General features: G+C 33.0%; 1 protein-coding gene across 2 annotated transcripts in view; it reads left to right on the top strand.

Annotated features, from left to right (window-relative positions):
* SLC12A2 (solute carrier family 12 member 2) overlaps positions 1–25,177 on the top strand; it is a 102,353-nt gene extending 77,176 nt beyond the window's left edge. The window contains exons 18-27 of one of the 2 annotated variants that reach the window (XM_043912196.1): positions 4,729–4,835; positions 8,537–8,616; positions 10,868–10,993; positions 13,408–13,455; positions 14,877–14,999; positions 16,491–16,602; positions 17,820–17,906; positions 19,222–19,357; positions 19,665–19,732; positions 22,301–25,177. In XM_043912196.1, the coding sequence (XP_043768131.1) occupies positions 4,729–4,835; positions 8,537–8,616; positions 10,868–10,993; positions 13,408–13,455; positions 14,877–14,999; positions 16,491–16,602; positions 17,820–17,906; positions 19,222–19,357; positions 19,665–19,732; positions 22,301–22,436 (1,023 nt within the window). In that variant the 3' untranslated portion in view covers positions 22,437–25,177. The remainder of the gene's footprint in view (positions 1–4,728; positions 4,836–8,536; positions 8,617–10,867; positions 10,994–13,407; positions 13,456–14,876; positions 15,000–16,490; positions 16,603–17,819; positions 17,907–19,221; positions 19,358–19,664; positions 19,733–22,300) is intronic. The other variant, XM_043912197.1, reaches the window with a different exon arrangement.
* Positions 25,178–25,735: the final 558 nt, after the last annotated feature.

Here is a 25,735-nt window from a genome sequence, read left to right as displayed (position 1 = left end):
CTTAAAATCTTGCTTACTTTTGTATAATTTATAGGAACACTTTGATAATTACGTTATCTATTTAATAAGTGTTACAAAGTAAATGAAGGAAAATACTTAGAGCAATGTTTCTCAACTTTAGCCTGCATCAGAATCACCTGTTGGACTTCTTAAAACACAGCCCGCCGGGCCCTGTCTTTACAGTGATTCAGTAGGGCTAGGGTGAGGCCCAAGAATTTGCATTTCTAACAGCTTTTCAGGTGATGCTGCTGCTGTTCCAGTCCAGGTACTACACTTTGAGAACCATACCCTCAGGGGTTTTTGTAGTATATATGACAGTTCTGTAAATTTGCCGAGACTGAGGAACTATCCTGCTTGGCATTCTCTTCCACCTAACATGCTCATCCCCGCAGGTCATGACAGTTTCACCAGTGTGGGCAAAGGGAGCATCAGTATCATTCTGAGACTGCCTTATAAACCTGACAAATTGTTCCCCTTACAAAGATGCCCAGGAGATGGTTTATTGCAGTGGCAGGGTGTCTGAGGAACTGTTTTAAAATACCCTTACAAATTGCCTCTTTAGAACTAATCACTGAAATATGAGTATGAGTTGCCACTGAGAGTATTTCTCTTTCCTTTGTACCTTCTCAAAACCCATTACATAAAGTGGCAAATGCCTCTGTCTGTTGGAGGTTTATAATCTTTGTCAAAGTAGTTTGTGCATTGATTTCTTTATACAGTAACTTTTTTATAGTTCTAGAGATGCTCTTTTATATGGGTTTGTTTTATTATACATTCTCATTTTTTTTTCATTTCTTTGTCACTTCGTTTATCAGGTTACTAATTATAATCATAAGCATTTACTTAAAGACTCACTATTTTAAGAGGTAGTCTTGTCAATAGTTTGCTTATGGAGCCCTTTGGCAGTAAGACAGTAACACTGCTAACTTCTTTATTCCCCCCCCCCCTTTTTTTAAGGCAGGAGCCACTTGATTGTTAACTGAGTTTTAAAGTAATTTTAAATTGGTAGAAAATCATTGTTTTTAATGAAAATTCATATTACATCATGATACCCTTTAAATCACATGGATCTCATTCAGTCTTAGTGTAGCTATAATTACCTTTTTTCCTGGGCAAAACTAGCCTAGAATTATCCTATAATATATACTGAGTGTTTCTGAAACCTTTTCTGTTCTTCATCAGCTACATTTTGAGGTAAAAAGCAATTTTTTAAAAAATTTTCTAAAATAAGTAGGTCAAAATAATATTGCCAATAAAAATATTTAAAACTATATATAATTTTATATACCCATATATATACACAATTATACCCATGTCCTATAGCTCCTTTCCATATATATATAATGCCATAATATTAAATTAATTAATAATTTAAAACCATCAGTATTAACTCAACCTTTTAAAAACAAACCATCCAAAACATGAAGCCAAAACTATAATTTTTATCAGTGATTTTTAAAGTAATACAAATCTCATGGCAGTATTTAACTGGATAACCGTGATATTTGGAAATGTTTTCATTTAGTAGCTAAAGACATACTGTTGGGAAAACAGCTGTTCTTCCTGCCACACTAAAAACAGTTACAATGATACAAAGAAAAATATTATAAAAAATTAAATGCACTTCTTGTCAGCAAATTCTGGTGGAAGACATGCAAAAAACATTGCTAACAGTTCAAAGAAATGACAGAGGGAGAGTGTCTTGATTGAAACTAAAGATATTTGTAATAAGCTTCCGATGATTGCATTTTGCTAAATCAGTTTCAATTATGGAAGTTCACGAAGAACTTATTTTCTCTGAGCCAAAAGAAAGATGTTCTAGAGAAGACATATTTTTCAGTAATGTTATTTCTTTATAATACAGGATGTTTTATGGAAACATAAAGTATTACTCCTAACTAAATAGCTACTTTGATTATAATTTACAAAGGATGTAGGATGACTGATAGATGTGAAATTTCTTTACTCAATCATTCAAGAGAAAGTTAATACAATAATGAAGTTGAAAGCATAAGTACAGAGAATACCTCAGGATGTTACTGTTAATGTTATACAAATAAAACCTTTTAATAAGATTGTGCAAAAGTTTGTGATGAGAAAAGGAATAACTGACAGTATTTTGTATCATCAAGAAGCTACCAGTCATCTTGTAGCTTAGTCCTTTTAAAAATCAAAAAACTATAAAATTTGAAGTTACTTCTTGGTTTTCTTTTACCAGAAAAGCAAAACAAAATTATGCTGTGTAGTTAGTGGCCGCCTTGCTACCTAACACTTAGTTTTAAAAAACAAAAATAAGTATTTTTTATCTGTCTCCTAAAGGTAAGTGGCTGTTTATAATTCTGAGTTTAAAAAAATCTTATTTTTTGAAACTTGTACATGAATAGAACATTTTTGAAATGATTGTGAACTTTACATGGGTAGGCTTATTGCTTTTGTTCCCAAGTTATCCAGTCTTTAGGACAGTGGCACATGGTCAACTCTTGATAAGTACTTGAATTAATCTGTAACCAAAAATGATTTAGGTATATCACCTATAAAAACTTAAGTGTGACCCCACAGCACATAAAAACTTAATTCAAAATGAATCTAAGATCCACAGATAAGGGTAAAACCATAAAGCTCTCTGAAGAAAACATAGAGGTAACTCTTCATGATCTTGAATTTGACAACGTATTCTTAAATATGGCACCAAACGCACAGGCAGCAAAACCAAACAGTAGACAAGTTTGACCTCATCACAACTAAAAACTTTTGTGCATCCAAGGACATTATCAAGAAAGTAGAAAGAAAACCTACCAGATGGAAGAAAACCTTTTCACATCATGTATGTGATAAGTCCTAATATCCAAAATGTGTATAAAATTCCAAAGAAACAGAGACAACTCGATTTTAAAAGGGGCAAAGAACTTGAATAAACATTTCTCCAAGAAGATATAAAGATAGCTAATGAGCACATTAAAAAACTCTCAGTATCATTTGTCATTCAGTTTAGTCACTCAGTCGTGTCTGACTCTTTGCGACCCCATGGACTGCAGCACACCAGGCCTCCCTGTCCATCACCAACTCCCACAGTTTACCCAAACTCATGTTCATTGAGTTGGTGATGCCATCCAACCATCTCATCCTCTGTCATCCCCTTCACCTCCCACCTTCTCTTTCCCAGCAGCAGGGTCTTTTCAAATGAGTCAGTTCTTCGCATCAGGTGGCCAAAGTATTGGAGTTTCAGCATCAGTCCTTCCAATGAACACACTAGATTCCAGTGAATCTAGGTTGGTCATAACTTTTCTTCCAAGGAATAAGTGTCTTTTAATTTCATGGCTGCAATCACCATCTGCAGTGATTTTGAAGCCCAAGAAAATAAAGTCTGCCACTGTTTCCGTTGTTTCCCCATCTATTTGCCATGAAGTGATGGGACTGGATGCCATGATCTTAGTTTTCTGAATGCTGAGCTTTAAGCCAACTTTTTCCCTCTCCTCTTTCACTTTCATCAAGAGGCTCTTTAGTTCTTCACTTGGGCAATGCAAAATCAAAGCTACAGTGTGAGATACCATTTTATACTACTAGCTTGTATGTAATTAAGTAAACAAACAAGAAATAACAAGTGTTGCTGAGGATGTAGAGAAACTGGAGCCTTTGCATTGCTGGTGAGAGTGTGAAATGATGCAGCTGCTATGGGAAACAGTTTGGTGGTTACTCAAAAGGTTAAACAAGGAATTACTCTATATCCAACAATTTTACTCCTAGTCATATACCCAAAGAAATTAAAAGCGGGGAGTCAAAGAGATGTTTTTAGGCCAGTGTTTGTTTCAGCATTACAGTAGCCAAAGGTAGAAACAACCTAATTATGTATCAACAGATGAATGGATAAACAAAATATTGTAAATACATAGAATGGAATATTATTCAGCCATAAAAAGGAGAGTTAGTTCTAATAGATGCTGTAACATGGATGAACCTAGAAGACATTATGCTAAATGAAATAAGCCAGGTCCTGGAGGGAGGAAAGAATGGGTAGTTATTACTTAGAGAATTTCTGTTTAGGGTGATGAGAAAGTTTTTTGGAAATAGATAGTGGAGTTGGTTGTACAACATTGTGAATGTGATTAATGCCATTGAATTGTGCATTTTAAAATGGCCAGAATGACAAACTATTTTATTTATCTTTTATGTGTACCCAACCTTGGGAATAGGATTTTCAGTGTGTTTTAAAATGTTATTAAAAAAAAGAAATTAATTGGATTTGGGGACATATTTGTTAAGCACATTGAATTGCAACTCTGCACGAAGTTGCGAGAATAGCTGATGGAATTCTAAACTGTAGCCAACAATGCATGTCTTCAATTTGGACTTCTGATCAGGTTTTAATGGCTGTTATCAATATTTATATAATTGAGGGTATCACTGTATTGTTATGATTTTTATGAAAGGTTAAGTATATTCCATCATCTTTCTCTTACTAAAATCAAAAATTTTAATGTCATAAAATTACAAAAGTTTAGAACTTTTCAGCTGTTTAATTTTGTCTTCTATTTTTATATGTCTAACCGTAAGTAATATGATTTATATAATATGTGTAATTTTTATAAGTATGTATGTATTGCTCAAGAATTTTTACTGATAAGAGTACACAATTTTAAAATGTTTGGAATCTGTCCACTAGGATATTGTCATTTAAAAACCATTTTGTGAATAGCATATCTTTAAAGTTGTATTTTTTATGTGTTTTAGGCTGCTGGTCTTGGGCGTATGAAGCCAAACACACTTGTCCTTGGATTTAAGAAAGATTGGTTGCAAGCAGACATGAGGGATGTAGATATGTATATAAACTTATTTCAGTAAGTATCCTTCTAATTCAGTAATTTAGTTGATTGAGAAAGTACTGATTTTGAAAACTTGCACTGGTTTTTGAAGTTTGTTCTTACATAGTCTCTTCTAGTAAAAGGATAAGAATGAAAATAATCACTTGGAAATTACTTCTACTTCCTTTTTAAAATGCACTTAATATGTTTGGTTTTCTACACCTTTGAGTTTACTGTTCACTTTTCAGTGGTACTGCCAATGAAGTTTATAAGATAGCTTAGTTTTGATTTACATCAATTTACAGGTTGTCTAATGAGTTCTTATCCTTTTGTTACTTTGTCTTTCTGATATTACTCTAGCCATGTTGTTATTAATTTTTGCATATATATCTGTTTACTATATTACAAATATGTTTTGAAACTGAATTATTTAATAAAAAGAATAAAATTTTTTATTTTGTCAGATTTTTTTTTTCCATTTATTTTTATTAGTTGGAGGCTAATTACTTTACAATATTGTAGTGGTTTTTGTCATACATTGACATGAATCAGCCATGGAATTACATGTATTCCCCATCCTGATCCCCCCTCCCACCTCCCTCTCCACCCAATTCCTCTAGGTCTTCCCAGTGCACCAGGCCCGAGCACTTGTCTCATGCATCCAGCCTGGGCTGGTGATCTGTTTCACCCTAGATAATATACATGTTTCGATACTGTTCTCTCAAAACATCCCACCCTCACCTTCTCCCACAGAGTCCAAAAGTCTGTTCTGTACATCTGTATCTCTTTTTCTGTTTTGCATGTAGGGTTATCATTACCATCTTTCTAAATTCCATATATATGCGTTAGTATACTGTATTGGTCTTTATCTTTCTGGCTTACTTCACTCTGTATAATGGGCTCCAATTTCATCCATCTCATTAGAACTGATTCAAATGAATTCTTTTTAATGGCTGAGTAATATTCCATGGTGTATATGTACCACAGCTTCCTTATCCATTCATCTGCTGATGGGCATCTAGGTTGCTTCCATGTCCTCGCTATTATAAATAGTGCTGTGATGAACATTGGGGTTCATGTGTCTCTTAAAAGCACTTTCTTTTTCTATAATAGTATTCCTAGTATTTATTTAGCAAATCTGTTTGTCTCGTCCACATGAGCATAAGGATTCCCTCTCCCTACATCATAGTTGATTGAAGAGTAGCTGCTTCTTGTCATAGCTGCTGATGAAATAGAACAGTTCACTGTTTCTTCATAAAAATTTTCATTTTAAAGAAAAATTTATATCTGGCAAAATAACTCTTAAGACCAGATTCACATCCTATTTCCCTGTGAATTTTTGTCTGTTTATCCTTAACTAACTGGAGCTGTTTCCCTTCCCAGAGCTCCTATTGTGTCTATTGATAGAACCATATAATTATTTGCCTGTGTCACATATGATATTTTTGTTTTTGTAGCTGCCTTGAAACATTTATGTGGAAGTACCCAGATCTTATACTTTATTTTTATAAATCTCTTTGTACTGATTATTAAAACATGCTGTAGATAAGATTTCCCAAGTAACTGTTAAGTGGTTTTAGTAAAATTCAAGCTCTGCTGGTTTGTCAGAGGTTGTGACTGCTCTTTGGGTTTGTTACTTGTTTATAAACAGCATTTCATTCTCCTTTCCTTATCCTGTGGTCTGTACTTTGTGTACATAGGGATCAGGGAAAGAAGGACAGTATGAAAGAAATAATCCATCATGTGGGCCTTGAGCCAGGGAGTATGCTTTTTTTCTTTGAAGATGTAAGACCAGTGAGATGGAGTAGTTATCCTAGAAGACAGAAAAAGGGACATTTTTGCAAATAATCATTCATTATTTGCTGTGTTTGTAATAACGGGAGCACTGAAAGAAGGGAGTCTTACCTGACACTGATCTTGCAGGAACTGAAGTGAATTTTTGCTCTGAAAGTCAGATATTATATGTCAGGCAACAGTTTAAAAATAGGTCAAATATTGCCCTCTGGTTTCTGGAACTATAGAAGTTGATGGCTGTTTGAAAGCAGTGATACTGCTTACTCTTTTATCTTGAGACACTTATGTTCTGACTATGATTTGAAATACCTGGAACAGTTGAGGTATACTTTATTTACTTTGTATGTATTAACAGTATGGAGGGTGTGAAACTGCAAATCAATTTCTATAGCTTAAAGAAATTATATAGATTATAGAAATTTCTATATGTTATAGCAAAAACATTCAGCTGTTTTAATCTGAAGTAAACTTAGAGCTATATTCCTTGAATTTTCTTAAAGGAAATAGATTTTGGTTCAATTACTTTATTAACTATTTAAAAAAATACTTGTAGTTATTTCTTTTCTAATAATTAATTAGATCTTTGACAGTAGAGCTGAGAATGTCTATCAATTTTTTCTCCAGTGAATCTCTTTTGACCTTGTTTAAAATTCAACCAAGGAGAAATGAGGTCAAAATTGTCTCCCTGTGATTTAAAACAACAATGACAAGAGACCTTTTACAATGACATATTCATCAATAAGAGCAAAAATTTGATCATTTCATTAGTTTTCTTTTTGTTATGTCTAGTTATATAGGTTACCATATCATTTTTATATGCATATTATAAATATTGGTTACTTGTGTAATTAAAGATAATAACTAGAGAAAAGCCAGCTGCCATTGGGATTCCCTCATAGTTCAGTTGGTAAAGAATCCACCTGCAATACAGAGACCCCGGTTCAATTCCTGGGTCGGGAAGATGCCCTGGAGAATGAATAGGCTACCCACTCCAGTATTCTTGGGCTTCCCTTGTGGCTCAGCTGGTAAAGAATCCCCCTGCAATGTGGGAGACCTGGGTTTGATCCCTGCGTTGGGAAGATCCCCTGGAGAAGGGAAAGGCTACCCACTCCAGTATTCTGGCCTGGAGAATTCCATGGACTATATAGTCCATGGGGTCACAAAGAGTCGGACACGACTGAATGACTTTCACTTTCACTCCAGGGAACAATCAGTTTTGCCATTAGAAATTTTTTCAGTAGCTTTAACAGCTTAGGTCTACATGATTTATGATGTTAACAAAGTTTTCAGAATTTAAGTCTGGTTTTAGAGTTGTCTTTGAGGTTTTAATGTATTTTACCTGTATATAAGATGCTCCTGTTTTTGTTTTTAAAAAATTAAAAGGGCATATCAATACATGTCTGCAAATGCATATATAATCTTAGGACCACTTTTAAACCAGTTTTGTAAAAGTTTTTAAATTACTTGAAAAATACCCTTCTCCTTTCATAAGTGATAAGGGATCCCTTCATACTATATAACCTGGTCTCATTCTCAGAAGCTGTCCTCTTTGCCTTCACATATTTCTCTTGGCTTTAAATGTATAAACCTAAATTATATATGATGGGATTACTGAAAGTTTTTTTTTCCCCCATAATTTTAGTTTGTTTCTGATAGATTGAACTATAGTTACTGCTTTAGACCACTACTGTAGGTAAAATGTCAATACTATAAAGAGCTATACTTAGGAAGATTTTAGAGGTATTACACAAAAAGGGGATGGGAAACAGTATAGGTTTTGAAAGTAACATATGATATCACCATAATTTTCAAAGCATATTTGAAAAATCAGATATTTAAACCTGAAAGTGATTTTAGAGATTGTCAACTATTGCCTTCATTTTATAGAGAAGGAGACTGAAATTTTTGTGATTTAAAAAATTGCTATTCTTTTCATGTTACAGTGATGCTTTTGATATACAATATGGAGTAGTAGTTATCCGCCTACAGGAAGGTCTGGATATATCTCATCTTCAAGGACAAGGTAAATCTTGTTTGAGATAAGATATATGTATATATTAATGTATACTTAAGATATATTCTTAAGTCTATCTTAAGAATAGAAATTACTTTGTTAGAAAAACATCCTTCAGTACTTTTAATATTTACCATCTAATCTGTGTCATATACTTACTATATGTCATTTAAAGATCTGTTTGGCACCACCAGAGTTTGTATTTTCTCTTTGTACCAATCTGGATAAAAGCTAGTAATTATTAATAGAATACAATTCAAATTGTAAGTTTAAGAGAAACAAATGTTAGCTATGATTGTAGTTCGGCCAGATTTATAAAAATACATGATAAATAAAATAATCAGAGGAAAACATTTTAGACCTTTTCATGTTTATGAAAAGTATACTTTGTATATAGAGGCATATTATTAATGAAAGACTTTTTCTTCAGAGAAGACCCTATAAATATTTCTTAAACTTTCTCATTTTGAAATAATTGTAGATTCACAAAAATATGTGCACCCTTCATCCACTTTCCCCTAATAGTAACATCTTATACTCCATTTTATCTTCAGTCAACATCAAAACCAGGATATTGACATTGGGACAATTTGCATACCTTACTCAGATTTCACCACTTTTATATACACGTTTGTGCACACAAGCACATGTGTAGTTCTGGTTTCACTCGTCACGTTTGTTTCTTGTAAGATACAGAGCTGTTCCATCACCACAAAGATCTCTTGTACAACTGCTTTACACCTTCTATCATATTCTTTCCCTAGTCTTTAACCCCTGACACCCTAATCTCCTCTCAAGCTATATAATTTTTCAAGCATTAAAAATTTTTTTCATTAAACTTAAAACCTGTTAAAGTATACTTAGCATTTTTACCAACTTTATAAAAATTATGGAAAATTCTATACCCTCTAATGCTTTCCTGCGTAGTTTAAAAAATACTATAAGCTTAAGAAAATTTGCATATCTAATATTTACCCTTATCAATTAATTAACGAGCTCACCAAAATTAGCTAAGCCTAAATAGCTGAGAGCCATGTAATGAACTTTTGTCTTCTGTTTATGTATTTAAACTGTTTTAATCCTCCCACTCCCCCCACCATTTTAAGGGTATTGTGCAGTTCTGAAAGGAATGCTTTGAGGTCTTTATCCATGTAACACAAAAGTATGGCCTGCTGAAAATGCATTTTCTTACTCCGGAGTAGGCCTTGCAAAATACTATTTTCATTCTCTCTTGCTCTCACCGTAATTTTGATTTAGGATACCTGTTAACTCTGCATGATTATTACTAGTGTTCCATTTCACTCTCAAAAATATCAGTTTGGCTAATAAATTATATATTCAAGTGTTAATAATCATTATGAGGATTGTTTTGAAACCCTTGTTATTTTTCATTAAGATCTGGAAACAGGAATTTGCTTTAGCACAGGGCTTAAGAGCACAAGCTGTGGAGTCAGATATGCTTTAATAATTTCCAGCCTTTTCTCTTAGTAGTTTTGTAGCCAGGCCAAATTTGCTGGCTTTTGAGCCTCAGTTTTCTCATCTTTATTGATAGGATTATTGTGAAGATTAAATAGGAGATACTGACTGATACCCTCTTAGCACAGTGCCAGCACCTAGGCTTATATACTTCCTGTTTTTATTTCTCTTTTGCATGCATATCAGTGATGAGGACTATGGATAGAGGATCAATTTCATATCATGTTTGTCTTTATGATAAATATTTTATTGTGGAAGCTATATGTTTGCTAACCCCTTCCTGAAAAGCAGAAAATGAAAAAAGAACTTTAAAAATAAAGAGATAGCACGTTTACCATGAGCTAAGGAAAAAACTCTATTCCTTAGTTGTAGTTCTACAGTCATGGGTATAATTTTTGACTGTTGTCTATCATCTTATATGTATATCAACATTTCTCACATTCTACATTTTTTTACATGTGTAAATGACTTTGAAATTAGAGTTGATTCACATTTTATACATCATTCTTTTGTCTACCATATTATGTTCTATAAAACTCACTCATTACTGATTCTCATCACCTAATTAAAATGTCTGACGATTGTGGCTGAATATAATTTAGTTGAATGGTCATTTCAAAATGGATTATCACATATATAAATTATAAAAGAAATAATTTATTATGAACTCATCATTATCTCATAATAAACTCTGCCTAACATTGTCATTAAATTGATGTTACACTGTGATGCCCTCTTTGATTGAAAGATTTAGAAAACATTTTGAATACTTTTATGTCTACAGAAGAATTACTGTCATCGCAAGAGAAATCTCCTGGAGTAAAGGATGTGGTACTAAGTGTGGAGTATAGTAAAAAATCAGATTTAGATACTTCTAAACCATCCAGTGAGAAATCCATTACACATAAAGGTAATTTTTATTAAACAAGAAATTTTATTAATGGTTTAATTTTAGAAGAAATGGTTTTTATTATATGGAATGTCTGACAAAGTAACTATTTTTCAAATATGTACTTTTCATTTCTACTTGCTCAGGTGAAAGTTATGCCTTTCAAAAATGGCTCCAAATAATTATTTTTAAGGCATTGAGTAGCTCATAGAATAGAAACCATGCAAGTTAATTAAATACTAATATGCTCTTGAATGTTTTAGTTTATACTTAATTTTACTTTGAAGCATAGGTTAAAGCTGAGTTTGGAAAGAAACTTGGTAGTTTTGGAGTAATGTGTATACAGTATATGATAACACTGAAAGGAATGAGGCTTATAAGATTAGTTTATCTGATTTTTTTGGTTAATCAAGATATTTTAATACCAGAGGTTTTGTTTATGTACTGAGATAGCCAGAATATTTATACATCTATTGTACCTAGTATTGTTCAGGTAAAACAGTGTAATAAAAAATCAGTTTAATCTCCTCCCAAGAAACAAGCTATTTATGTTTAGTTGCTGAACTCTCTGAGTCATAACTATAGACATAAATACCCCTGGTGGCTAAGCCAGGGTGTAAGCCACCAAAAAAAACCTTCCAAATCTCCTGAGACTTCAGGATGATTCCATCCGTAAATCTCTGTCATGTCTATGAGAAGGAAAAAGGAATGACTTCCAAATCTTACTCTCCCACCCTCACTCTCCTACCTCTGTTCAGTCTAGTATCTCCATCTGTTCTACTCCCAGCTGACATGCAACAAGAAAAATCTGCACTGTAAATCATCAAACCATATCATATTTTTGATTCCTATAAAATAATTACCATTCTTTTTCTGAAATTGATTACCATGGAAATTTGATAACCTAACTCTGAAATCTCTTCTAGATCATTTAGAAGCATTAATGCTGCTTTTTCTTTCCTCCTTATTTGTTTGCTTAGAGTAGTGATAGTTGATAGTTCAGTTGTGACCCATTTTCCGTATCAGTTCTTTGCTGGCTTTTTTTTTTTTTTTCCTGTTTCACCTCAAAATTCTATAAACTGATTCTGCTAACTCTTAAACGTTCCTGCATTTATTTTTAGTTTATGGTATACATTCTTTCATTTTCTCTTACTTTTTTGTTGTTGTTCCCCTTTTCTCTTGCTTCAAAACAGATCTTTTCTTTATGGGAATCTGTTAGGAATTAATAGGTAAAGCTGTGACAGGAGAAGTAATATTTATCAGTCATCTACTGTTCCTTTCACACTGTAGTAGATGTTATCCTTACTTTAGCTCATTAATGTGTGTCATAATCTTATGAAAGTCATCATTTTTATAGAGTAGGGAACTAGGTCAGTACATTTCTGCTCATCTTTTTCTTTTGAAAAGTTTATATAAAAAGCCTGCAGAATTATAAACATTCTGTTATTGTTATTATATTTTGTATGTCTATCTTATTGAGGCCTGCTGTATGCAGAGGGACAGAAAGAGTACCCTTTGAATACAGGTTTTATGATAGGCACTGAGCTCAGTGCATTAACGCTTGCAATATAACAACCTTAAGAGGTAGGTATTGTTCAACCTTTTAACAAATGAGGAAAGTGAGGCATTAAGTAATTACTTCAAGGTCACACCACTAGAAAAAGGTTTAGAGGTAATCTTGGAATACTGGGAGTCTGACTCAAGAGCCCGTCACTGTAGTGTACTCTTCTTTCCTGTCCAAGTTGGGAATTTTATGTGCCTTAAACAAATAGTACAGCTTATATTAAGAAAAAAAGTTTAGGTTAAGAAAAATATTAATCCCAGGAAATATTTATAGATATATAAATATAAATGGACTGGTATATGCTACATATATGCATATACACACACACACATATATATGTATATACAAATTTTTGTATTTGAAAAATCACTCCTGTATAACCTGGCATTTTATATAAACCAAAAGACTCTTGTCTTTGATCAAATTCCTTAATATTTCAAGTGGTAATTAATTTTTACAAAAACCAAATATCTGTGCTTCTAAAATTACTTGTCAGCCATTTGCAAATGATGCAGTGGCATGTTTGACTGCAACATCAATTTTTTAATATCATGTTTCTACTCTATAAGCCATAGCAACTGGTTTCAAGTTTGCCAGTTTAAGAGCTTAAAAGAATTCTAAAGTTTTTGCCAGTTTTACAGGAATAAGCTTTAGGGGCGGGTGTTACTCAGTGCCCTGTTGGAGAATCTAACATACGTTTGCTTTTTCAATCCTCAACACTCAGTGTAGAAAATATCCTCAGTCTTAATTATTTTTCACACTGTTTCTTCATACTGTGTTTGCTTATAAATGTGTTCTAGTTACATTTTTCATTATTTAATTAATAAAAAGGCAATTAACTTATATTTTGTGTTTCTTAAACATAATCTAGATGAGGAAGAGGATGGCAAGACTCCAACTCAACCACTGTTGAAAAAAGGCAGGCATTTTTCATCATTTTATTTTAATCTCTTTTCTCATACTGTTAATTCTTTAACTCCAATTTTATTATTTTCTTTCTTTACCTTGGTTTTTATTTTCATGGTGAGGTGATGTTACAGTTATTTATTAAATGCAGATGAGAAAAATAATGACTGGTCCAAATAAAGCATTAAATCATCCCAGGAAAAGGTGATATATCAAAAACAAATTCTTTTAAATCATAGTAGCATTTCAGGAATATTCAAATCCTGAAAGTCAGTATTTTAATTTTATAATTTAAACTGCATGGTTTAGATGATAAGTAGAGACACTGAAATAGGTTTATTTACAGTGTCACTTGCATTCTTTACCATCAGTTGTACCCAGCCAAGTCCTTAATTTTGATACTAATATATTTCTTATTTCAAAAATTATAATATTTCTCACAGTCCTGCTGCGTTTGGGAGATACAGTCATGTCAACGTACATGAATTTTATGAGAAGGAGATAGAGGTGAGAGTTATGGAGCAGTGTGGTTTGGTAGCCATATTATTTCATCATGCAGTCATTCGTCATGTTTGCATACATCATGGCAGCATGAAACGTGAATGATAAGACATTCTTTAGAAGTGATCAGATTTCTTTCTGTGGATTTATGCTTTTAAAATTTGGTATAGGGATTTCATTATAGTCATTTGCTTGCTCACAGTTAGTGCTGATTTTTTTCTCCCTTTTTAATTCCTAGGGTTATAAATGAGAATTCCCTTGGCAAGTTGTTCTTTAGACCTGCAGCAAATGGGTGCTCTTCCTGGGAGTTCCCACATTCTTTTTGTGGTTCACAGAAAGATGTGCTTATATGGCTTTAGAATTGGGCATCACATATTGAGGGGACAAGACTTAGGTAAAGATGAGGGAGTTTTTCCTTCTTCAGTGAAACAGTGAGAGGTTTTCCTGTGATAACTGCATGATTGTATTGATATGTCTCCCACTTCTTTCTGTCTTTTATATTACAGATAAAAACATTTATTTTAACTATTTTTGAGCTTTAAATTATTGATAAACCAAATTACAAAAGAAATATGTTCATGGAACAGGCATAAACTTACTTTGCCCAGTCAGCCTAAAACAGCTTTTCAAAAGTCAAAATCTCACAGTTATAATTTTATTTGCTGGTTTTTGTGATTCTCTTTCATTCAGAATGCTTCAAAATATTAGAAATTAGGCAAGGTAATTTGGATGAATATAGATGTAATTATCTATAGCCATTTAAAAGTATGTTTAAATTATAAGCAACTAATTGTGTTGTGAAGAATGCCATGTATATAATTGTCTACATTATAAACATCTGAATATACAAAAGTTAGGGAACTAAAAGAAGTTAGCAAGATATACTTTAACATTTACCTCTCTTATATCTTATTTTTCTGCTTAATCCTTCAGAATCCAAAGGCCCTGCTGTGCCTTTAAATGTAGCTGACCAAAAGCTTCTTGAAGCTAGTACACAATTTCAGAAAAAACAGGGAAAGAATACTATTGACGTCTGGTGGCTTTTTGATGATGGAGGTAAGGTTGCTAACCTATTTTTTTTTTTAACAAGTTTGAATTTTTTGAGGTTGTGGGGTTGGTATTAGGAAATAGCATGTACTCTTTACTCACTGACCCATTCCCATTAGGCCAGCATTCCCCAAAGCATTAGGATTAGTTCCAGAATCAGGCGTCACACTTAGTTGTCATATCTCTTCAGTATCCTTTGGTTTGAAAGTTGCTCAGCCCTTCCTTGAGCTTCATGACTTTAAAATTTTTAAAAAAACATTAGACCATTTTGTAGAATGTCACTCGATTTGAAGTGCTGTTTAATGATTCATTATAATTAGTTTCAAATTATGTATTTTGGGTAGAAATATCACAAGAGTGATGCTATGCCTTCTGTCTGCATCTTATCAGGTGGCTCATGATGTTGATTTGTCTCATCACTGGTGAAAGTAGCTTTGACCTTTGAGTAAGGTGGCCTTCACTATGTTTATATACTGAAAAGCTATTATTGCCGCCTTTTATAATTACAGGTATTTGGGGCATGGGCAATTTCTTTGAAACTGTGTAAATATTCTATTGTTGTGATTTTTGCCACCATCTTGAGCATCCATTGATATTTCCACCTGAATTTATTCTTGCTGTTGTTGTTGTGTGTATGTGGTTTCCAAATGATGATTTTTCCAATCCCATCATTTCTTCCTTGTTTATTCATTTTATCTGGTGTTTAACTGTAAAGAAGAGCTTTCTCTTCACTTCTATCTGTGTGGACTTAACAGTCTCCAATTTTATTCAGTGGGTTAGCATTTTTCATTTTTATAATTTATTTTGATGTCCCAGATTTGAGCAGCAGTATCCTCTTTAGGCTAATTTCTGTGTCCATTTGTTATGTCCCGATCATTCTTTATTGTATGATAAAATATGATGTTCCAGGCTCAATTTTGTACTTTACCTGCACCAGCACTTGAATGACCCTTTATCCAAAGAGCTTTGATTCCTTTCAGTGAAGAACGGTATTTAGAAACATAGGTCAGAACATCAGACATGCCCGTTTCTAGCACGGTGTCACTGCTCCCATGCCCTCTCAGTGGACAGATGTAGGAAACACACACAACACTTACTTGTACATACGTGTGTAGATTGAAACCACTTCCATTGCCAGCACTGCAGGGTTTGCTCCAGCTTCTCCCTTTTCATGTTTCTCATTGTTGAGAAACATGACTCCCATTAGCTTCAGTGAACATTCTTTTTCTCAGTCCTGATATAACAAATCTCCCTACTCTGCAAGGCCAGTACCTCATTTTTTGCTTTCATGACATGGGCCCTGTCTTCACTGGACCTCCCTCCTTATTCAGGTCTGCCAAGTGGATTTTTGACTGAATCATTACAGGCAGGACAGAAAGAAAATGTTTGTTGTATACTGAGGTGTGGTAAAGGAGTTTTTAGCAGCTAACTTGAATTAAAACTTTTTAATTGAGAAATCAATGTTAAATATAAATGATCTGTTCTATTTTTATGACTCAGGTTTGACTTTACTGATACCTTATCTTCTGACTACCAAGAAAAAGTGGAAAGACTGTAAGATCAGAGTATTCATTGGTGGAAAGATAAATAGAATAGACCATGACCGAAGAGCGTAAGTCTGTTTCAAACTGACGAGCTTCTATCTAGTAGTTTTCATTATTTCAATATCGGTTTGGTAGGGTAACAATTAGACAGTACAGAAAATGTCAGTAATGTTGCTCTGTTCTGTAGTGAAGTTGAAGAGTCTAAAGTAAAACTTAATTCTCTTTAATTTAGCCTTAATGTTCAAGTTTAGATTCTTGGTTTTACTCACATGTAATATTTTTAATATGTTGACATTCTAGAACATCTTTAAATACTTGTAGCATAGAAGCATTAATCAGCCTTTTATGAAAAAAAATTAGGGTAAAAAGTGCACAAAAGTTACATATTAATATATGTATTATACTTTTCAGACTTCTAGACAACAGAAATGCATGCTGGCATTGTCCATTCTCTCATTTCTGTCTGTCCTGTCACACAATTCTAGTACTGGTTTCAGTGCTTCTCTAAGTACCCTCTGTCTCATTTCTGACCATTTCATAATATATTGTACATACTGCTCCCAATTTCACGTTTGGAAAGAAAAGCTTTGATCATGTGATGCCTCTGCCCCAAGGATTTTTAACTTCTTCTCTGTCACATACCATAGAAAGCCTGTGTGACAGTCAGGGCCCTTTATAGTCTGTCTTGTTTCCTTTCTGTCTTTATCTCCTGTTCCCCCAAATATGCCTTATACTTCAGTTTAATTTCTGCACCCACCCCAAACATACATATGATTTCAGACTTTTACTTCTTTACCTTCTCTCATCTCTCTACTACAAATAGTTCTTCACTAGCCTCCCTTCTCTGTTAAAATAACTCCATTCTTTAAAACCTAGTACTTATTGTCACCTTCCTCATAAGCCTTCCCTGTTTCTTTCTAGTTGTTACAAATAACTGTATACCAGTTTTTATTGAAATCCATGTACTTACTAATACAAATTAACTAAAATTAAAAAACTAGGCGCCATTCAAATTTAATTATTGTCTTCCTCTGTCCATTGGATACTAAGGAAAAATTCAGAGAATTTAAAAGAATACAACACAAGTTTCTACTCAGAGAATTTAGATGTCTACTTTGTGAATGAGTAGTATAAGTTAAGTCAGATTGATTTTGCTCAGCACCTGATATACTTTTCCTGTAAATCATTCTTTTCCTATAAATCATATGGAGTCAGCCCTAAATAGAATAAAAATATTTCTATATATAGCCTTCACGTATCTCAGTGCTATTCACTTTTGTTCTAGGATGGCTACTTTGCTCAGCAAGTTCCGGATAGACTTCTCTGATATCATGGTCTTAGGAGATATCAATACTAAACCAAAGAAAGAAAAGTAAGTTATTAGTTATTATTAAAAGTATATTTTTAAATTATTATTAAAAGCAAGTTATGAGTTATATTAAAATATAAATTATTTTGTGTAAATTTCTGATTCTTTTATGGATGACCTACTCAGACACTGTAATAGATCATTTAACTTAATTACCTGGGGGTTTTGCCTGCTTTTAGTTACATGTGAAGTCAACATTTTTTTAAGCTAGCAGATAACTGACTGACATTGCAGATATTGAAGTAAGTCCAAAGTGTTTTCGATAATTAGAGAAAAATTTAATTACTGATTTACAAGCAATTTCTGAAAATCGTTAGTGCCACAGAAGTTCTAAGTGGTTCTTTAAATTTCCATTGTTCATTATGACCACTCAATCCCTATTCCACATGTGTGTTACTTTCCACTATTTTATTACCAAAATGAGAAAAAAAAATCTAAGAATCTGCCTATAGTTACTGCATTCAGAATTTATAAGAGTTAAGCAAAAGTAGATTTCATGGAATATCCTACTAAAAATGGTATATGGAAGTTGTTATAATTATATGTGTTTATACTACTGTACATAATTTCAGTTACTCTCAGTTTTATGTTGAGTATATGATGAAGTTGGAAAAAAGAATTCATTTTAAGTAGAAAACAATAAGGTATACTTTGTAAGGTTGTAGTCATGGAGACTGTTTTTTCTCATAGAATTATATATACTAGGAGCTTTGTATGAGACTGATATTGAAAAATACAATTTTCACATTCATAGGGGGTTAGAATGCTATTCATGTTCTTTTACCATCTTTTGTCCTATTAAGTATCTTTGGATCTAGAGCTTAATTCTGCATGTTCTTAAATGTTTAATATCTCCCTTTTCCTCCCTTCAAAATGTTCTAGTACCTTTTCTTACACTGCTTTTATTCAGTGATACTGGAACTGGGAAAGTGATTGAGTGTTTTCAGTAAGGGAGTAACACAATTTGACTTATCTTTCATGGGTATCATTTTGGCTAATGTGATGAAATTTATTTAGGTTGAGGGAAGTGGGCATAGGAACAGGGACTGATACAAGGAAATCTGCATTAGCAGTTAAAATTGCAATTCTCTTACTATGACTATGGTTCTAAATTTCTAATCAGTTAGAGAAACTAGTGATTGCTATTTTCAAAATAAATTGCCAGAGTTAGGGTAAGGAAAGGAGCACAACAACTGGAAAACACTAACTTCTGAAGTTTATAATTACATTACCTTTTCAAGTTATAATTTAATGTTTAAGATCTTAACTGTTAAGTAATTCAACATAGGTTAACTGTCTGTATTCTTTTTTTTTTAAGTATTGTAGCTTTTGATGAAATGATTGAGCCATACAGACTTCATGAAGATGATAAAGAACAAGATATTGCAGATAAAATGAAAGAAGATGAACCATGGCGAATAACAGATAATGAGCTTGAACTTTATAAGACCAAGGTATTCTTTCTCTCCTGCTTCCTTTTCATTAATATTCCTTGTGGTTTTTTTAGAAAATACTTAAGAAATAAATATCAAGAACTATAGTTGGTTATGAAAAGAACTAGTTGTGTAAACTAAATCTACTTTAAGTTGTACTTATATTTGGATAGGCAAAGCACTGATTTTTCTTTTTTTTTAAGTTTGGGAATGGATATTTTTATTATACCAAAATTGATTTTGGGCTTTTTTTTATCTATAGTTTTATGTACCAGGGAAAATTCCAGTTTTTGAAAGGACTAAGAATGACTGTTATGTTTCATTTCAGACATACCGGCAGATCAGGTTAAATGAATTATTAAAGGAACATTCAAACACAGCTAATATCATTGTCATGTAAGTAAGACCTATACTAAGATTTTCTTGGGTGTCCATTTTATGATTATTCAATTAGGATTCATTTCTTCTACCAAAAATATATCTATAACCATAATAAATTAGTGGTTATGAGAGAAAAACAAACTTTTTTAATATACTTTGCTTTAAGCATATGAAGAAATCATTTAAGATAGGAAAGATAAGCAAAAATATTAACCTTAAGCTTGTATAAATCTAAATAATTCCTTATCATAATAGCTTATTCTGGGATTTCTTTCCTTTATGCTTTTTCCCACTTTTAAAAAATTCCTTAGCTTTGGAAATACCACAGCATAACCATCAACATTTGTCGGGTAACAAGGCTGCAAGTTAAAATTTGGTTGCTAGACAGTTCTTCATAGAAATAATTCCATCAAGTTGGGTCAAGGATTAAATTTAAAACATGGTTCCTATCTGAATTCCCACTCCCAAGTTCCCACATACAAAATGTCATATAGACACAATGTCTTTGCATTGAATATAGATACTTATGCTCGCTCTGGCTTTTCCTTCACTAAACCAGGTTACCTTGATCTTTATTGAACCCAAATTTTCTAAGTCCTGGAGCCTGATCCTTATATAGGTAAACAAGCCTCAGATCTCTGGAAGCATATCAAATTATGAAACTAAGTAATACCAAAAGATTGCTATTTTGACTAACAACAAATATTTAATACACCAGGAAATTTCAAGTTTTGTTTATGGTTACCAAATATCTGTAATGGAAGTCACTAAAACATAGGAATCTAGAGAAAAACACTCTATGGAGCAACTGGACACACTTTCACTACCTACAAATGAAAATGAAACCTCAGAGATAGGTACAAGAAATTGAACATTAATATGTAGAATTAATTATGTTTGAGTTTCATTCATCCGTATGTAGTTACCACTATCAAAATTCAGATAGAAATATCTCTTTCTCCTAAAACAATTTTAAGGAGAGATTTGAGGTTTAATTTTAGATACTAACTCAGCAGTGGCCACAGGACTGGAAAAGGTCAGTTTTCATTCCAGTCCCAAAGAAAGGCAGTGCCAAAGAATGTTCAAACTACCACACAATTGCACTCATTTCCAATGCTAGCAAAGTAATGCTCAAAATTCTCCAAGCTCTAGGCTTCAACAGTATGTGAACCAAGAACTTCCAGGTGTTCAGGCTGGATTTAGAAAAGGCAGAGGAACCAGATATCAAATTGCCAACATCCACTGGGTCATAAAAAAGGCAAGAAAATTCCAGAGAAACATCTGCTTTATGGACTATGCTAAAGCATTTGACTGTGTGGATCACAACAAACTGAGGAAAATTCTTCAAGAGATGGGAGTACTAGACCACCTTACCTACCTCCTGAGAAACCCGTATGCAGGTTGAGTATCAACAGTTAGAACCAGACATGGAACAATGGACTGGTTCCAAATTGGGAAAGGAGTGCATCAAGGCTGTATATTGTCACCCTGCTTTTTTAACTTATATGCAGAGTACATCATGTGAAATGCCAGGCTGGATGAAGCACAAGCTGGAATCAAGATTGCTGGGAGAAATATCAGTAACTTCAGATATGCAGATGACACTACCCTTGTGGCGGAAAGTGAAGAAGAACTAAAGAGCCTTCTGATGAAGGTGAAAGAGGAGAGTGAAAAAGCTGGCTTAAAACTCAACATTCGGAAAACTAAGATCATGCCATCCAGTCTCATCACTTCATGATGAATAGATGGGGAAACAATGGTAACCCTGACAGATTTCATTTTCTTGGGCTCCAAAATCATTGTAGATGGTGATTGCACCCATGAAGTTAAAAGACCCTTGCTCTTTGGAAGAAAAGCTATGACTAACCTACACAACATATTAAAAAGCAGAGACATTACTTTGCCAACAAAGGTCCGTATAGTCAACTACTATAAAAAACTACTATAAAAAAAACTACTGGTTTTTCCAGTAGTTATGTATGGATGTGAGAGTTGGACCATAAAGAAGGCTAAGCACCGAAGAATTGATGCTTTTGAACTGTGGTGTTGGAGAAGACTCTTGAGAGTCCTTTGGACTGCAAGGAGATCAAATCAGTCAGTCCTAAAGGAAATCAATCCGAAATATTCATTGGCAGGCCTGATGGTGAAGCTAAAACTCCAATACTTTGGCCACCTGATGCAAAGAACTGACTCATTAGAAAAGACCCTGGTACTGGGAAAGATTGAAGGCGGGAGAAGGGGATGACAAAGGATGAGATGGTTGGATGGCATCCCCGACTCAACGGATATGAGTTTGAGCAAGCTGTGGGAGTTGGTGAAGGACAGGGAAGCAGTACATGGGGTCACAAAGAGTCAGACACGATTTAGCGACTGAACAACAAAAATTTGCTATTCTTAAGATATTTTGTAAGAAATACTTTGTTCAAACTTGAAAAAAAAGGGGGAATATATGGTATAGTAGTTGTTACAGCATATACTGTAACTATAGTAATTTTTAGTTACTATTACTGTGACTTATAGTTTTTATCATTTTATTCTTAGCTTAAATACATTGTTTAATTTCCTGTTTTTTTTGATAACCAGGAGTCTCCCAGTTGCACGAAAAGGTGCTGTGTCTAGTGCTCTCTACATGGCATGGTTAGAAGCTCTATCCAAGGACCTGCCACCAATTCTCCTAGTCCGTGGGAATCATCAGAGTGTCCTTACCTTCTATTCTTAAGTGTTTTATCTACACAGTGGACAGCCCTCCAGACGGTACTTCAGTGCCTAGTGAAGTAACTATCACTGAAATCTTCAACATCACAATGGCGAACTGTGACTTTTTTTCCACTATTTCATTAATTTGAAAGCACACAGGGAAGTTGCTCCATTGATCAGTGTATGGAGACTTCAGTTTTAGTCAATTCTGTATTTCAGTCTCAGTGATTGATGATTCCTTGTTGGACTGAAGCTTGTGAGAGTAAAGTTTTTCCTTTGCTACTTGAATAGCAATAAAGGGGTGTTATTTTTTGATTGATGAAAGGAGTACAAAAAGCCTTTAGCCTTGAGGTGCCTTCTGAAATTAACCAAATTTCATCCATATATCCTCTTTTATAAATTTATAGAATGTCAAACTTTGCCTTCAGCTATTTTTATTTCTAATCTTTTCCACCTTAAAATGGACACCACTTTTCTTTTTCCATTGACCAATTAGTGTTGAGTACTGTATGTTTTCTATTACTTTTGTAAATGTGTTTGTTAGATATTTAAGGCGAGAATTAGGGCAAGTTAATGAAAGTCAAGGAAAAAAATGAGAACCGAAAAGTGACCCCAAGGTTAGGTTTGCATTAGGATGTATAATTGTAGATCTAGAAAAAAAGGCCCAATAAACCTTTTTTTAAAACCTCTAATTGGCTGTTATTTATATATTTTTTGATTATTATTTCTTGAAACCTTAGGGGAGGTTGAAGATTTATCGAGTACTTCTATATACCATCCTGAAAAATCACGTATTGTCATTCTTTAAACAAAATCTTTAAGGTCATTTATATTTATTAGAAGAAAGATCTGTCCTAATTTAGAGTTTTCCTCAAATCTGAGGGACTTTTACAAAATGCTAAAAGATTTTTCTGGTTAAAATTAGACAAAGCATTGTCATTTAATAGAATATTTCAGTAAATATATGGAATATCACTATATCATCCTTTTTATACATCATTAAAATATTTAATGTTTCATCAAATGGTTAAATGGACCACTGGTTTCTTAGTGAAATGTTTTTAGGCTTAATTCATTCAACTGTCAAGTACATAGTCTTAATTAATATACTCAGGTTTGAACAGATTATTCTGGACATTTAAATTTAATCCATTCTTAATACTTTAAAACTTTTGTGTTAAGAAAAACTGCCAGTTTGTGCTTTTGAAAAGTCTGTTTTGACATCATAGTCTACTAGTACAATTTTGACAGTGCGTATGTACTGTTACTAAAAGCTTTATATGCAATTATTAATGTGAAGTTTTTTTTGTTTTTTATTCAAGGAAGGATTTCCTAGAAACATTTCAAGGGATTATATGTCTACATATCTGTATGTGTGTGTGTGTATATGTATATGCATACACATATGCATATGTGTATTTATAATGACATGATGGTTTTTTGCATTTTAAAGTGATCAAGATTTATCATATTAAATTTTTTGTTTCAGTTATGAGTTCAGAGATTGAAAGACAGGTTTCATGGAGAACAAATGTGATTACTGGAAGGGCATGTAACTTCACACAGTTATCATTCAGTTAGGAAATGGAGAATGTTTCATCTAAAGTACTGTTCAATGTGTTCACTGGTGTAAGTTTCACTGGTGAAGAATTTATGTAGGTGTTCATGAATCTCGATAAAAATCTGTAAAATTACTACTGTTGTTCAGTAGTGCAATATCTTTGCTGCATGAGTATGAACTAAGTTAATATCATAACAGATCTGACAGTAATTTTAAATTCAGAATGTTAAGAGAATGAGGTAATTGTTTTCCTAAAAACTTTTTTCTGTGTTATAACTCACACCATTTTACCATTTTTTGGAGGTTTTGTAGGTTTTGTAGTGTTTAAGAGGAAAGACAATAGAAATGTCATATTCAGTAAACAATATCATGTCTCAACTTTTTAAATGGATAATAGGGCATAAGTGAGTGCTGCTATCTTGAAATGTGCACAGGTACACTTACGTTTTCTTTTTTTTTAAGTTTTTCCCATTCAGGAAAACCTCGTTGTGATCTGTACTGCAGGAACCAAATGTCATGCATCATACATATGTGTATAAAGTACATAAAATATATCTAAATATACATAATGGGGGAGGGTAATATTGTCTGTGAAATAATGTAAGAAGCTTTTCACTTAAAAATAAATGCATTACTTTTACTTAACACTAGATACCAGGTCAAATTTTTCAAGGTTGTTTTTGTGCTCTGCTAAATTTCAACAAGTAATTCTTAGAAATGTTAGCTAGTGTTGAAGCTATTCTATTTTATTTATGCTGAATTTGATTATTTTAATGCCAAAAATTTTAAGTTCTAATCATTGGTGATAACTTGGAAATAAACAGTTATGCAATGGCATATGACCGCTCATTATTTCTCTAGGTAAAAATTCAGTGGGTTTAGAGAATGGTGGTGTTAAGCTGATTATTAACAGTTAATTAAATCACATATTTATTTGTCACATTATTTCATTTGTATTTTAGGTTTCCTTTTACATTCTTTTTTTATGCTTTTCTGACATTACATATTTTTAAAGACTATGGAAAAATAATTTAAAGATTTGAGCTCTGGTGGATGTTTACTAAGTTTGAAAATGTAATATTTTGATAATACTGTACTATAACTGTCACACAAATGCTTTTCTAATGTTTTAACGTTGAGTATTGCAGTTGCTGCTTTGTACAGAGGTTACTGCAATAAAGGAAGTAGATTCATTAAAACAATTTAATGTCTATTCATTTTATCCATTTTATAAATCTATGTAAACTTTGTGATTTTTACCTCATTTATACAACTTATTTCATGGATGTCTTGAGTTTTTTAAAATGGCTTTTACCCTACTATTCATGGTTTGGAAAAGTTGTTTGAAGTTGTTCACTATCCTTAAACCTTTGGATAATCACTAATTTTCTTGACAGATTGAGCTTATTCAGACACAACTCATTTTGATATTTTGTAAATCATTTAACTTTTCTAATTCTGCTTTATTTGACTTTTGGTTAAATCATGTGTTTATGAGTGACGAAAGTAGAATATTAAAATGGATTCACAGTCTCTTGAGTATAACCTGATTCATTTCTTCCGAAGATTTTTGGCAAAGCTAATTTAGTTTTACAAAGCATTTTCACTTTACTATTTGAACATTACAGTAGGTGTATTATATGTGCAGGACAGCAGTTTCTCTCTCTTCTACTCTTGAGAAAGTAGCTTGGAGAACTGTAGCGAGTTTCCCAAGATCATGTGATAAATCAACAAAGGATGCTGGTCTAGGGCACAGATCT

This window comes from Cervus elaphus, chromosome 9 (genome assembly GCF_910594005.1).
Source record: "Cervus elaphus chromosome 9, mCerEla1.1, whole genome shotgun sequence".
Classification (NCBI taxonomy): Eukaryota; Metazoa; Chordata; class Mammalia; order Artiodactyla; family Cervidae; genus Cervus; species Cervus elaphus.
Note: the sequence above shows the minus strand (reverse complement) of the source record. Positions and strands in the feature narration are given on the sequence as shown.